Consider the following 16,620-nt stretch of genomic DNA (forward strand, 5'->3'; position numbering starts at 1 on the left):
TACACGTCACGTATGCCAGAATATTTGCCCATGCCATCCTCCTGCCTACTGTTATAATGGACTCTAGGTCGTGGTTACCCCCTCCCTCGGTCTCAGGCATCCTCAAGCAAACAGAGAGGTGACAGACATTTAAAATAGGGTAGAATACTGACAGAACACCTCTAGTCAGAGAAACAGGCTGATGGTGCAGCAAGAGTTTTCAGGTGTCTCCAATCTAAGGGCCTGATTTAGACTTTGGCGAAGTGCATACTCTGTTGCAATGGCAACAAAGTACCCTCTCCCCCAAAGCGAAGTTCCGCCCACCGCTTTTAGGGTCAGGCGGGGAAGACTACTCCATCTCTGCCACCTACATACATCTCTGATGGCCCGGAAGAGTAGGGGATGTTGGAGGTTGGCCAGGTGTTCTCCCACCCTGGGGTGGTTCAAACACATCACAAGTTTTCACTGGCTGTCAACGCAAGGGAAAACCTGACGGTACCAGGTAGTGAAAAATGCAAAGTGACCCCCACACCGAGGGAGATCCCTTTCATGGTGAGGGGGGTCATATTTATTTCATTTTACAAAGAAAAAAAACTCCTTCGGGATTTTCATTTAGAACAAAATATATTGAAAGTTGAGATACAGCTTGATCATGAAGAATGAGCCGTCCATCAACCTTCCAATGCATTTACCAGAACGGCTGTCAAAGCAGTTCCTCTAAATACAAGGGATGTCCACTGGGCTGGCAGACATCGCTAAATCTGGTGGGCCGAGTACACTTGCCATGGTGGGAGTAAAGTACTCCAAATTCAAAATCAGGCCCTAAGTTCCAAACAATAACATGCACAATTGAAACCCCTATCTTATGCTGCTATGTGCAATTTTTAACGATGTTCTTCAAATTTTCAGTGTTAGAATGAGAACAAAGTCCCCAAAACACATGAAAACGACAGGACAAACCTACATCCTACACTAAGGTTTCTAGGTTAACATAAACTCTTTGTATCAAAAGAAAGCCAAGATACACGAAAGATATATACTGAGCAATCAGGGGCGACAGTCGCTCAGATTCACATATGAAAGGTTTGTAAAGTTGTGTGATATCAAAAACACCTTCAATAGGATGATGGTTAAACAGTATAATACAAAAATCTTACAAGAGCCAGGTCGTTTTCACAAGCTTTGTTAAAGTACCATTGGGTGATGGGTAACTTTGAGATTACCTCTGTAGATTTATGATAAATTTAATAAGACTTTTAAATGTGTTCATTTGTTCAAGCTGTTCAGTTTAAAAGCATTTGCGATAAGTAAAAAGGGACAATCCAATAAAGCAAATGTTAAAAGGATGGCTTTTACAAGTAAAATTGATTTTACTGATTCAGATTGTTGCTAGCGCTCAGAAAGCCTCAGCATTTTCGAAGCTTTGACACCTAATCAATTCCTTTTTTTATATTTGCAAAGGCAGAGGAAGTTAATCGGTGTTAGTAGCCACTATTAAAAAATCTGCAAGCTTTGTCAGCGCTCGGTTGTTTGCGTCTACTCCCAGCAGTCTCGCCCATTTCAGTAGGCGGATAGCAGGAAATCGACACTTGATTGAAAAAGTAGTGCAACTCTCATCGAGCAATAAAAGGCATTTTCAGATGTATGTTAAAAATCCTCTTCGCAACGTAAGGGAGTAGATAGGTCTGCAAATGTTATACAGGCTTCAGATAGGGTTCTAAAACCTCACCCCAGCTTTGGCTCAGCGTAGGTCTCCTTATTCTATTCAGTGTCAACCTTAATAAAGCATGACCAAGGTTCAAAAGATTCTCATTGATTGGTGTTAGATGTGGAAATGATCAAACATGCAATAATATTCAAATAACAAATACCAAAACACAATGGGGAAAATAAAACATGAATCTAGCTTTAGCCATTTCTACCCAGTCAGTCCCTATATATTAACATAGAAGGCAATGTTTAACAATGAGGCTCAACTTTAAATAGTCAGAAAGACACCTTTGGTACCTGCCACGCATTTGTTCCTAGAGTCACAAAGATTTTTTCCCAAAGTGCATTGAGAACAATTAGGCAAACTCCAGATATCAGACAGGAGCTAGAGATCAGGTATGGTGGGAAAAAATGTACATTCAGAGACAGCCCATCCCAAACATCTCCAAAAAGTAAAATAGCCTGAAGTGGAGGTTTAAGGTGAGGAATCATTAACCATAGGCAAGAATACTGAGCCAGAAGAAGCCTCTCTGGCTACTGAAGTTGGAGGGCACATTTTCAGATACTCTGGATGATTTCTGGTTTAATGGAGTTTGCACTTGCACTTCTTCAGCACACAGAAACAACCTGGGAATTAGAGGCAAAAAGTTAGGGGAGACCATGCCACTGATGCCAATTCTAACAAGGAAACTCCCGGTTTTATAAGGCTGAAGATAGCATGGAATTCCCAGATCAATGTGGAATAAAGAGGATTAGCTGCCTCGTGATTTCACCAGCCATATAACTGCCATCTAGTATATCTGTGCCTGGTGCTCCCACGTCTGGGAAATCCGATTGCAGCACCACTGGATGAGTCGTGATAAGGAACATCAGTATCTCATCCTGGGATACTGCTCTGCTTGACTAGCAATCTTGCCACATGTGGTATGTTATGCACCATTATCAATGCATTATTTCAGAAAAGGTGCCAGAACACAAGATTCAAATAGGGGAGCTTTGTGTTCATCATCATGGTCCTTTATTAGATTAACAGAGGAAGGTAGCTAGAATATAGCCTGTGATTGTGTGTGAAAGTGATATATGTCTTTCAAAGCTTCTAAACTGAATATACACTGTAACTCATGACCAGATATTGTCCAGCTGCTTACGACCGCAGCTGAAAATCTTCCAATTTATAGAAGAAATGCAAACTCCCTATCCTTGGAACCATGATGCTTTAATGCTTCAGGAGCAAATGCTTTGCCAGGGGATGTGAAATAGTTTAATACACTTTAGAAAAGGTTCCAAATCAGATCATCTGTACTCATGAACATTGCAGTTAGTAAAAACTTCTTACGTGGCAGTCACTGACAGAGCAGAGATGAAAGAGAGCACAGGAGTTTTATTTGGTCTGGTGGGCTTCCTCAACAGCTTAATTCCTTCTATACACAAAGTTGTGCCACATTCTCTCTAGGGTGCATGTGCCCACTTAGCCACTTGTATGAGCAAAGGAAGTTTTTAATTTGTAAGAGAATACAGGAAGTGGAGCATAGATTTTCTTAGGAGCTCATTCTTAGCTCTGCCGACAGTGTTACGGAGTGCTGGGGTCAGTGGCGTAGCGTGGGTTGTCAGCACCCGGCGCAAGGCAAGTAATTTGCGCCCCCTAACCTGGGGCAAGGCAAGTAATTTGCGCCCCCTAACCCGTGGATTTTAGCACTCGAGTCTCTTCCAAGATGTTGCGCCCGGTCCGGCCGGCCCCCCCTGCACCCCCCACGCTACGCCACTGGCTGGGGTTGTCAAGTGCCAATGCTGTTTAGTTTTGATTCCACCTCCGGTCTTTCTTCCAAACACCCTACATCTTCTGTCTCATTATCTTACTCTCGAAGTGTCTTTTTCGTTCCTGCCTTCTCCCTTTATCACTGTTGTCCTATGTTTTCATCACTCATTTTCTCTCTTTTTCTCTGGGCTCCCAAAAACAAGAGTCAATGTCCTTCACACCACACCAGCACAAATTAAGTCCTGGATCATGGACCTACCCAGCAAGTGGTGGAGGTTTTCCACAAAGTAATTATTTCTTTCAAGAAGCATATATTAATGCCAACATCGTATATAATAATTATTTTTGTTTCTTGGTCAATGATAATTGAAAACAAAGTTTTTGCAAAATATGCCATTCAGCAAGCAAACCATCAAACATGATTTTACCACCATTATGGACTGGGCTACAATACACCTACATTACCATACTATATACCTCACCTTGACTACAGTGTCTCTCTTCTAGGAGATGGCAGGTGGTGGTAGTGAAGTGAATTCAAATTGAGAAGCCGAGAAGGGCATGGAAGAAGGACACCAAGAGGCAAGCTGAGAAGGGGTTAGAAAGAAGCATGGATGGGAAAACATGGCAACAAAATGGCTGCAAGGTGTGTAGAGGGGCACAACAAAGAATGAAGAAACAGGACACTGCAGATATACTGAGAAAATATATGGTGAGAAAATAAACTGCTCATGACAATCATAATGTGAGGGAGAAAATCTCCTAGGATTCAGTAAGCAAACAGAAAAAAAGAAAATAGAACTGAGCAAAAACGAAGAATAATTTAGGTACTCAAAGAACTGGCAATGTTAATGATTCCATAGTATTCGGTGTTGCTCCTGAATTCATTTACTCAATATATTCAGAGTCTGAATTAGGGTGCGGGGTGCCACGCATACTATCCTAAACCTTAGTATAGCAAAAACACAACTTAAAAGTAGAACAAATGCAGCCATTTGGTACAATGAGCTTACGTTCTACTGCACAAGAGAAAGCAACAGAAGTTAAAGGACTGTTGTATGCACTGCCTGACCAGAGGAAAACACACAAAATAAGCAACACTCCCTTGTTCAAACGTCTTACTTTATATTTTATGGTATGGAGGCGCAAGCACAAAAAATTACTGTTACTTCACCCAGACATGAGTTTAAGATAGGTCCAATGTCCCCAGAGACCACGGAGGACACAGATGTGGAGGAAAGACACATATATTCACTTAATCTAGTAATCCCATTACAAGTAGACTGGACAACCGGAAGACAGAAATATTATTGGGTGCTCCTCAAAGGTGGGAGGGAACCCCATGAAGAGGCATGCCATACTAGGAGGCTGAGGGTTCACCATATTGTGTGAGAATATGAACGGGCAGAAACTCCATAAGTGGCTTAAAGGAGTGTTCTACTTGAATGTTTACAATCAGCATAAAAGAAAAGGATCATGGGAACAAATGAAGGAGTATGGGCTCCACCAATGGCACTCAACACCTGCTTAGAAATGTTCTTTTCCTGATTATATCACGAGCACTATACTTAAAACAAATGAATCTGAAAACGTACAATTTAAAAGCTGGGAAGTTTGCTGATCTGGACATGGGGGTTAATTGTCGAAGTTGTATGTAAAACTTTTAATAATGCTGTGCCATTAGTCTAATGATTGGACGGATAAATTGTGCGGCCACATTGCAAGTTGTTTCTGGAGCAATCAGGTTTAGGAAATATTGGTAATAATGAAGAGACCTCTATTCCATTCTGTTCACAACGTGACCTGGCAGTAAAACAATGTGACTGTCATATTTTGAAAGAGGATTTGTAATAAAAAATGAAATGCAGACTCACCCGCTCCAATGTAATTTCTTCAAATTCATATTCAATTTCCGTTCCATTGACCTGAGGAGCATGAAACACAATTAAGTGAAGTTTGAATTTATGAAACTGATTGAAGCAACCACTCCTGAATGCTTATAAGTTAGCAAAAGGATGATTGTCTTGAGTAAAAATCAGAATCTTCTCTCTTAACATTTAAATCTAGAACAAGGCTATGAAAAGAGGTTTTACCAATTCATTTATGATAGGGATGAAATCTTTCCTTTTCTCGATGAGGTGCCAATTTATAAAAACTGAATGTATTGCAATATATTGTGTTTTTTCATTGATATGTTATTGTACAATAGAATTCTACAGTTCATCAACCATGTTACGTCCATTAAGTTTTGATGGCCAACTTGTGCTTAAAAAATAAACACTACATTCTCCCTATGTTACGTTAGCAGTAGTTTCAGGTTTCTAGTATTTATATGGCTTTTATGTGGTAATCTGAGAAACTTCTTTCAACCTCTCAATAGCTAGAAATAGAAATAGTGGCAACACAAGATACAACGCACTGCAGATGGCATTGGTGGCAAGTGAGTGGCCCAGTAGCAGTGGCTGGGGAGTTGTACTATGCTCAAACCATTTGAAGAAAAGGAGAAAATCGACAATAAAAGTGAAGCATACTCATTTTCAGGCATGTGTGCACATGTCATCAGGAAAAGTGCTGTTACTCGCAGGGTAATTGTCAGCGGCAGTATTAGGCTAACTCATTGCCCTATGCTTAATAAGGGAGTAGAGGAAAACAGAATGTGAATGACATTTAGGGCCTCATTATGGGTTTGGTGGGTAGCGGGGGCCTCCCACCAAACTCTTTTGGACCCAACATTTCCGCCTGCTAGCCCAGCGGGAAACCCCCCACAACATTGACGCTGGCTCGTAATTGAGCCAGCCGCAATGTTGTGGCGTACTTTTCACTGCCTGTAATTCATGCAGTGAAAGGCGCGATGAGGCTGTCCATGGGGGCCACTGCACTGCCCATGCCAAGCGCACCCCATCTCTGTCAGCCTTTGCATGGCGGACACAGGGTTGTTATACCTAGTGAAGTGCTGCTAGCAATGCTGCCGTGGCGGATTAAGACCAGCGGCACCGCCAAGCCGTTGGCTGGCCTAAAAGTGGCAGCACCAACAGTCCAACCGAGGCGCTGTTTCCATGGTTGCAATGTGGAGGTCGGACAGCCACTTTGGCGGCAGTCCGACTGCCACACTCGTAATGAAGGCCCTAGACAGAATAGGGCTGAATCAAAGACCCTCTATGTAAAAGAGAGAGAGAAAGAAATAGAGGGAAAGAGAAAGAAATAGAGAGAGAAAGAGAGGGAGAGTTCAAAATAAATAGAGAGAAATAAATAGAGAAAGAAACATAGAAAGAAATAGCGAGTGTGTGTGTGCATGTGTGTGTTTTTATGTCTTCCTTTAAAATGGCTCCCCAGTCCATCAGTACTTTGCACATCATAATTACAGCTTGCAAATTAATAAAAACCCACTCCTAAAATGGCATACCAGTGATTCTCAAAGCAAACATCCACCTCAAGGGTTTTCACAGGAGAAAGCCAAAACCAACACCTTTGCCTATTGTGGCAATCTGTGAGATTCACTCACAAAATACTTGTCAATAATCTTTAACACAGTGTAATGTAAATCTAACCTTAAAGACCTATTGGCTTTTACACATGGGTTTTGCAACAAATAAGTAAGGCCTACTGATTTACACATCATTTTTCAGACTAAACAGATCAGGCCTACAACCAAGCAGTTGTCTGCCAGTGTTTCTGCGTCAAAATCCATAAAAGCAGAACTCCCAGGGCCTTACTGCAAGGGCTTCTGTAATCCAGATGGGGTCGGGAAACACCGATTCCCACGTTATACTCCAAAAACTTGGAATGGGGAGTAAATCGGTCTCCCCTCTGAGTTATCAATTTATCGGGATCTGGAATCCTGGGTGGAAAGGTTACGGTTTCATTTTTAGCACACTCATAGTAAGCGCCTCAAAGCATTAGAGTAACAAATTCCTTCTGCATTTCATTTGTAAATATCAATTATTCTCTGTCTTTTACAATTCTTTTGCCATCATAATTCAGTCTGCTGTAAGTGTTCAAGTTATTATGTTCTGGGACTGTCTTTTCCCTGTTGTTTCATCAGGGTATTTGTAATAAAGATGTGGTGTGTAAAGCGATTATGAATTATTTCGGATGTTGACACTTTGACTCTATATGGGTGTTAATTTCCTGTAATAGATTGGGATTTATACTAGCCTCCCATATTCATGGGAACACCACAGGAGTTATGACTTGAAGTAGAAGAGGTGCATTGGGTGCTTCCTTCGCATCTGTCTTAATATAGCATGCATATTTGTGGAATATTTGCATGGCCAATGCTGGAGTAAGGTGGGGAGTTTGATGGCTAATAGATGTTGAAAATCAAACTCTTCACTTCCCGGTTCTACTAGGCTGCCAGTATGATTGTTAAGGGGAAGGGGTCCCATGAAGAAGACCCTTTCCTCTTTGTGTATCAGTTACCCCCTTCCTTGAGGTTTTGATAACGTTACAATTGCAGTCACAAACCGTTTAAACATTCAATACCAAATCTCAATTTGGAAGGAACACCCTCGGCATAGTTTCAAAAACCTATTTTCAGAGTCAGAAAAAAATTCCTGACCCGTAAAATGGGCTTTATACATTAGAAAGGGCATAGTACGTCTGCCTGTTAAACCTGTATACCTGCCTTACATGTTACGTGTCTCTGAAAAGGGGCACTTACTCCTTCCCATATGCAGGAAGCACTGATAAAGCTAGTTTAGATTGACACAAAAACCTAGTGTTACTTACATGGGCATTTTCATTTTATTAAACAGAATATTTTAACTCTTTGATCCTTAGTGGAAGTAAATGCACTGGCACATGGTGAAGTACAGGTATAAACACTGAGGAAATGCCGCCCGCCAAATGCCTGCGGTCAGGTTACCGTCAGTGCGATCCCCTTCCAGCAGGCCCCATTTCGAGTTTCCCGCTGGGTCAGCGGGCGGAAACAGAGTTTCTGCCCCTTGTCCCAGTGGGAAACAGCCCACAACATTGATGCCGACTCATCATTGAGCCAGTGGCAATATTGCGGTGTGTAAGGTGCACCTTCAAAGCAGACAATAAAAAGAGCAATGGGACTGGCCATGGGGCCCCTTCACTGCCCATGCCAAGTGAATGGGCAGCGCAGGGGCCCCATTGGTCCCCCTGCACCCCATCTCCGCCAGCCTTTACATGGCAGGGAAACCGTCATGCAAACGCCGGCGGTGAGGGGGGGGTCGTAATCCCCAAGGCAGCGCTGCATGTAGCACTGCCCTGGCAAATTGGGACAACCAGCACCGCCAGGCTGTCGGGTGGCCAAAAAGTGACCGTGCTGGCAGTCCGACCGTGGCGCAACCTCCACGGTCATAATGTGGCTGCAGACTGCCACATTGGCGGCGGTCCCACCCCCACCACGGCCCTGGCAGTCATAAGACCTCCAGGATCATAATATTCGGCTTTGTTTCTAAGTATGTAAGACCATGACAAGTTTCAGGGTTAAAGAAGCAGAGGAAAAGGCACACAGAGAGACTCAAAGGAGTGCAGAGGCAGCGAATGAAAGAGCCAGTGTGCAAAATGACAAAGAAGAATTAAAAATAACGCACTTTTGCTCTTGTATGGAGCTACAGAAAGAGAGCATATTTCATGAATGCTGTAAAAATTCTGAGTATTATTTTGCTAAACGTGGCAGATACATGGCAATATTGAAATAATGTATGTGTGCAGAAGTGGCATCCTAGCAAAAAAATGAAATTTCAAATATAATATAGCTCATTGAGAAATTATAGTGCCCAACATATTGGCAAGTGTTTATCTGATATACATTCCCTAAACACATTTGTAGTAGTCATTTTATATATCTTTTTGGATATACAGATTTAAATAAAATTTTAGCAGACTCTGAGGGCGGTGGAGATTAAACTTTCAAATGAGGAATATAATTAAAACACCCCCATCCACCAGCTCGACATGAGTGGGTACACTCATAAGTTTGTTTTCTTGGGCCAAAATGTATCAGAAAAGCCTCACAGAGAGTCCTCTGAATTATAAAGGGATACTTAATCTATAGGAGAATTCCTTCATGGAATTCTCTCCACCATATCGACTGCACAGTGGAAGCACATGTAATAATGGATTCTTCCTCAGCTTTAGAAATTGGTTTGCTAGTCAAACAATTACCCATTACCAACCATCTTTAAAAAAAGCTTTATTAATTTTTTGGTATTGCAGCAGATTGCATTCTAAACAATATGTAAACAAATGCAGTGGGCTTTGGGGGAACCCTTCGCTCAACACTGGAAAAGTGTTTCCCTATTTCAATTCACTACTCCTCATTCAATGGCTTTCCGCAGTGTTCATGTTTTTATGCCATCCCTGGACCATTTAGGCGTCACCCAAAGCTTTGTTTATGTTGAGAGTATCATTCCACTACTGACGTCAGTGAAAAATTGTTCCTTTGCATGTTTCTGTGGCATATGACTTTTGCCGCTTGAATGTAGTGGATGATCCTTATTCTGTGTCCTCCTTTCCTTTTCTGTTTTTTATCCGTTTGCTACCCCAACCCTCCTTTTGCTTGTGTTTATCTCCCTTCTCTCTATCACCTTCTGTGAGAAAGTCATAATTTTTGCCCTGGTCACCCATATTTTTTGCCTGATACTGGCAGTTTCTGACTCTGACTGTGCCCTGGACTCTGCTATCTAGACCAGGGCCAGTGCTCTGTTTAAAACGTATATGCAAATTAGGCCTTACAACCTACCTGTAAGCACCTACTATATGGTAAAGCATGTAGGTTTAGAGGCCCAACATATGTAATGCACTTAAGTGTGCGCTGCTGTGTGGGCTGCTGTCACTTTAAAAGCCAGCCCTGTTTTGCAAACTGCGATTAAAGTAACGTTATATGCAAATTCAATGTTGGAATTGAATGTACTTCCAAAGTCTCAAACTAGCTTATTTGTACATGTAAGTCACCCCTGAGGTCTCCCCTAAGTGCCCCAGGGGTTGGGTGCCTTGTAACTATAAGCAGGGGTATTATAAAACATGCTTTATATGCCCTGGTGAGGGAAAAACTGCCAATTTCATTTTACCCACTGTAGTACATTAGCTCCATAGGTTAACATGGGAATACTTTATTAAAGAATACCTATTGCTGAGAATGTTCTTCTTTATTATAACTATCACAGAAAAGAAGTTATAGAACTTTCTTTTCTAATTAGCCAAAATCCAGCCTTCCAGCAGCTCTTCTCTGATTTTCCAGCCTCTGCCAAGCTGAGTCATGCTACTCTAATGAGGTATGAAGTGGCCTGCCTTGAAACAATGCAACATCTGGTGGGTAGAAATCTTTGATTTTCGGAGCAAAATCAGGAGGGGGGCTGGGTAGCCAAACTGCCCTTCAAAGGGGGAATGACAGTTAGGACAGAACACAGGGTTACTCCCACTTCCTGCCACCCAGCCCAATGAGAGCCCCAGTAAAAGATTAGTAGAGGGGCTGGAGGGAGAATGTTAAGGGAAATTAGCCACACCAGTGGGATGGCTTAGCCAGATGTTAACCCCAAGGAGAAATGTTCTCCATTTTGGATTTTGAAAGAATAGGGCTTTCTGGGATTGTGTTTCTTATACTTTCCAGGAAGTGGTCACCCCAGAGGGTGGCATCCTGCACCCCATTGGTCAGGGGTGTCTCCCTGCTTGCCAGCCCAGGAACAGTGAATAAATATGGGAGAGCTGCCAACTCAGATCCTGCCTGAAACTACAAGGAGACGAAGGAATGCCCTGCTGGAACTCTGGTCTGCACCCCAAAGGACTGCACTCTTCGTGACTGTACATGCTATACACTGAGGAACTACAGTTCTAATAACTGTGCCTGGTTTCCAGAAGTGAAGAGGCGGGCTCCAGGAAACCAACAGGCTAAAAGAGCTTCACCTGCCTCATCCCCACCAAGAAGAACTCAGTTGACCACCTTCAACTGGACTTCTGAGGATTTGCCAGGTGCATTCTGGAAAACGTAGTCCCAACATCTTAAGGACCATCTCATAGCTTCTAGAAACTAGATTGGTGTTATGGACTACTGGAGACCAAAAGGAGAACTTATGTAAGGAGATCCATAAGTTTCAAGAAGTTTGGAGCACCTTTGGGAAAAAGGTCCATAAGGTGACGGACCCGTCAATGAGAATCAAGCCGCCAACATCAAACCTGTGACCCTGCCTGAATTTCAGGTTCATCCCACTGGAGCTCTGGAGCTTTTCCCTGTCAACAAGACTTCCAGGAGTTGACCAGGATCTCACGCTGAGCCAAACTGTCGATGTCTCATAAAATCCAGGCCTGACAAAGAGAATCGTCTGACGTGAGAAAAAGTTTCAGAAAAACAACTAAGTCCAAAGGTGAACCTTTGACCGAGGCCTCCCACTCAGTGTATCCTAGTTGGGCTCCGTTGCGGTCGACCTCAAATTGTGACTTGGTCCAGGTCAAACGTGACCAGATGTCCCCAGTTGGCGCTACTGGTTTATAAGCAATAGAAAACACATTTTCTGATTTATTCTTTAAACATTCATAACTGTGGTTCCCTACATTTGATTTGTGTTGTTTTGGTCTCAATTTAAAGATACACATATTTCCTATTTCAATTAATTGGTGTACAGTTTTTATTGGGTGTAGTCTCTTACTTATTCAATGTACTTAATTTAATGCTTTATACACCTGTCTCCTAAGTTAAGCCCCTGCTTTTTGCCAGCTGCCAAGTGTTGAGCAATGGATTAATTTACTGAGATCTTGACTGGACCTTATATTGTGATTGTGGCCTTATCACTAGTGGCGGTTACCTACCAACCCCTACTAATAAACCACCTTCCAGCACTTTGTCAGTCTTTGGTCATGGTTGGTATATTTGTCATTGTGTCTGCCCGCACATGCTGCCTGAGCCTCTTTCTTTGGCCAGGAGCTCGCTCCCCCACGATCGCAGCACCACCTTGCTGCCTCCGTGTCCCTGAGCCCCGCCCATGCTGCTGTTCGCATGTTCGAGGCCCTCCTCCACCCGCAGGCAGCCGCCTGCGCCTCATCCCTGGTGTCTAGTGGGCTTCAGGTAAGCTTCGCTAGACTTCTGCATTGGTTATTTTTGCTTTTTGGTGCTCTGTTTTTTATTGCGCCGTGTCCATCTGTTTTGCTCCGCTCTTTGTGCTTGTATTTTGCCCATTGTACTTATTAGTGCCATTTCCTCCGTTTCTGTCCCATTCTCTGTGCCTGTACTTTGCCCCTTGTTTATTTGTGCCTTTTCCTTCCGTTTATGTTCCATTCTCTGTGCCTGTACTTTGCCCCTTGTTTATTTGTGCCTTTTTCCTCCGTTTCTGTTCCACTCTCTGTGCGTGTACTTTGCCCCTTGTTTATTTGTGCCATTTCCTCTGCTTTTTCCACTCTCTGTGCCCGTATCTTGCCCCTTGTGCGCTCCCCTGTTCCGGCTCCCTCTGAGCCGCTCCCCTGCTGCTGCGTCCCTGCGGCCCCACCCCCCTCCACCCCCATTTGCCTCTCCCTCCCGCCTCCCAGCTGCTCCTCCCTCCCTCCTCCCTTCTTAATGGCGGTCGCTGCGTGTCGAGGGTGAGCGACCTCTGACCTACCTTTGGCCAGGAGCTCGCTCCCCCACGATCGCAGCACCACCTTGCTGCCTCCGTGTCCCTGACCCCCGCCCATGCTGCTGTTCGCGTGTTGGAGGCCCTCCTGCACCCGCAGGCACCCACCTGCGCCTCATCCCTGGTCTCTAGTGGGCTTCAGGTAAGCTTCGCTAGACTTCTGCATTGGTTATTTTTGCTTTTTTGTGGTCTGTTTTTTATTGCGCCGTGTCCATCTGTTTTGCTCCGCTCTTTGTGCTTGTATTTTGCCCCTTGTACTTATTAGTGCCATTTCCTCCATTTCTGTCCCATTCTCTGTGCCTGTATTTTTCCCCTTGTGTATTTGTGCCTTTTTCCTCTGTTTCTGTTCCACTCTCTGTGCCTGTACTTGGCCTCTTGTTTATTTGTGCCTTTTTCCTCCGTTTCTGTTCCACTCTCTGTGCGTGTACTTTGCCCCTTGTTTATTTGTGCCATTTCCTCTGCTTTTTCCACTCTCTGTGCCCGTATCTTGCCCCTTGTGCGCTCCCCCGCTCCGGCTCCCTCTGAGCCGCTCACCGATCCCCTGCCGCTGTGTCCCTGCTGCCCCGCCCCCCTCACGCCCCCATTCGCCTTTCCCTCCCGCCTCCCAGCTGCTCCTTCCTCCCTCCTCCCTTTTTAATGGCGGTTGCTGCACGTCCGCGCGCAGCAGGCGCGTCGCTGGTGCGCCAGAGGCAAGCCCGTCTGCGCCCGTCCGCGCCCGTCCGCGCCTGGACCACTCCCAGCGCCACCCCACCTGGTCCTCGGGACCACTGCACCTCCAGACGCCGCTATACGACCAGCGACCTCAACGCCCTCAACCCTGGCCACAACACTGACTGCTTCCAATCCTCTCCAAGGAACACCTTTGGTCCCTTCTCCTGCCACACCTGCAAATTCACCTGCGACAAAACAACAAAACCCCCCAGAGCCGGATCCAACCACCTCCACTGCATACTCCTCAACACCCGCTCCGCTCGCAAGCACCCCATCGCACTCTGGGACCTGCTCGACACCACCGCCCAAGACATAGCCTTCCTAAGCGAAACCTGGTGGAACGATTCCTTGGCACCCGACATCGCAATAGCCATCCCGGACGTCTACAAGGTCACCCGATGAGACCGCACCAACGGCATCAGAGGAGGAATAGCCATCGCCCACAAATCCACCCTCAAAGTCTCCACCTACACGGACAACACCCTCAAGATCGCCGAGCACCTACACTTCCAGATCCACACCGACCCCAACACCACCCTCAGAGGAACTCTCATATACAGACCCACGAACACCATCGCTGAACTCGCCAGCACCCACGCACTCCCCTCCATGGACTACATCCTCCTCGGAGACCTCAACCTCCACCTAGAGAACAACAACGACCTCAACTCCACCACGCTGATAGACAACCTCGCCAACCTCGGACTCCGACAACTCGTCACCACACACACTCACATCGCAGGACACACGCTAGATCCCATCTTCACCACAAGCGCCCACGTCACCTTCAACCACACTACCGAACTCTACTGGACTGACCACCACTGCATCCATTTCACCTTCAAGAAACAAACCAAGCACCACCGCCCCCAACAACCACCTCGCCGCTGCTGGAGCAAAGTCACCAAAGAGCAAATAACCAACACCCTCATCCAGAACCTACCCGCCGACCCCACCGACCCAGACACCGCCGCCCTCAACCTCAAACAGTGGATCACCAACTGTGCCAACTCCCTAGCACCTCTCAAGAACCCACCCAACACCCAAGCCTGCAAAAAAACCACCTGGTTCACCGACGAACTCCAAGCCTCCAAACACGACTGCCGGAAACTAAAAAAGAAATGGCTCCATGAACGCACCCCGGACAACCACACAGCCCTCAAGGATGCCTCCCGCAGACACCACCAACTCATCAGAATAACCAAGAGATCCTCTTTCAAAGACCGCCTGGATAACAACGCACACGACTGCAAAGAGCTCTTCAACATCGTGAAAGAACTCTCCAATCCCAGCACCAACGTCAACGACATCCCACCATCCCAAGAACTCTGCGACTCTCTATCCACCTACTTCCTCCAGAAAATCACCGACATCCCCAGCAGCTTCTCTACCACAACCACGCCAGACCCCATCCCCCGCAAGCTCCACCCACACCAACCACCTGACCTCCTGGACAAATGTCAACGACACAGAGACACTCAAGATCATGAACTCCATCCACTCAGGATCACCGTCGGACCCATGCCCACACCACGTGTACAACAAAGCCGACGCAATCATCGCCCCCGCCCAACTCCCTGCTCCCGTTCCTGGCAAAGGCCATCGAAAAAATCGCCAACACGCAACTGACTCGCCACCTCGAAGACAACAACATCCTGGACCCCTCCCAGTCAGGGTTCAGACGGAACCACAGCACCGAGACTGCCCTTCTAGCCGCCACAGACGACATCAGACGCCAAATGGACAACGGAGAAACATCAGCCCTCATCATCCTGGACCTATCTGCCGCATTCGACACAGTCTGTCACCACACCCTGATAGCCCACCTCTTCAAAGCCGGAATACAAGACAAAGCCCTTGACTGGATCGCTTCCTTCCTCCACGGCCGAATCCAAAGGGTACGCCTCCCGCCCTTCTGATCCAAAGCCACCAACATCATCTGCGGCGTTCCCCAGGGTTCCTCCCTCAGCCCTACACTGTTCAATATCTACATGGCCCCCCTCACACAAACGGCCCACCAATACGACCTCAACATCATCTCCTATGCCGATGACACACAGCTCATCCTCTCCCTCACCAAAGACCCGCACGACGCCAAAACCAACCTCCACGAGGGCATGAAGGCCATCGCCGAATGGATGAGGAACAGCCGGCTTAAGCTGAATTCGGACAAGACGGAGGTCCTCATCCTCGGACCCACCCCCTCAGCCTGGGACAACTCATGGTGGCCGACCACACTAGGAACCCCTCCAACTCCCACCAACCATGCACGAAATCTAGGATTCATCCTCGACTCCTCCCTCTCCATGTCCAAACAGGTCAACACAGTCTCCTCCTCCTGCTACAACACCCTCTGCGTGCTCCGCAGGATCTACAAGTGGATCCCGACTGAAAGAAGAAGAACCGTGACACAGGCCCTCGTCAGCAGCAAGCTAGACTACGGCAACGCACTCTACACAGGCATCCCGGCCAAACACCTACGACGCCTCCAGCGCATCCAAAATGCCTCTGCCCGACTAATCCTCAACGTACCCCACCACAACCCCTTCTCCCACCACCTGAGAGACCTTCACTGGCTCCCCGTAGACAAGAGGATCACTTTTAAACTACTCACCCACGCACACAAGGCCCTCCACAACACCGGACCAGCCTACCTTAACAGCAGACTCATCTTCTACACCCCCACCCGCCAGCTCTGCTCCACAAACCTCGCCCTGGCCACCGTCCCCCGCATCCAGCGAAAGACCTCCGGCAGCAGATCCTTCTCCTACCTCGCCGCCAAGACCTGGAACTCCCTCCCGACTGACCTACGCCAGACCCAAGACCTACTCGCATTCAGAAGACTCCTCAAAACCTGGCTCTTCGATCAGTAACAGCAGCCCCTACCCCTTCCCC

At 46.2% G+C, this 16,620-nt stretch overlaps 1 protein-coding gene across 2 annotated transcripts in view; it reads right to left on the minus strand.

The window, feature by feature from the left end:
• The window catches only part of LOC138249824 (disks large homolog 2), a 3,298,389-nt gene that overhangs the window by 1,916,628 nt on the left and 1,365,141 nt on the right, over positions 1–16,620 (minus strand). For both annotated transcript variants that reach the window (XM_069203947.1, XM_069203948.1), the window contains exon 4: positions 5,320–5,370. In XM_069203947.1, the coding sequence (XP_069060048.1) occupies positions 5,320–5,370 (51 nt within the window). The remainder of the gene's footprint in view (positions 1–5,319; positions 5,371–16,620) is intronic.

This window comes from Pleurodeles waltl, chromosome 8 (genome assembly GCF_031143425.1).
Source record: "Pleurodeles waltl isolate 20211129_DDA chromosome 8, aPleWal1.hap1.20221129, whole genome shotgun sequence".
NCBI lineage: Eukaryota > Metazoa > Chordata > Amphibia > Caudata > Salamandridae > Pleurodeles > Pleurodeles waltl.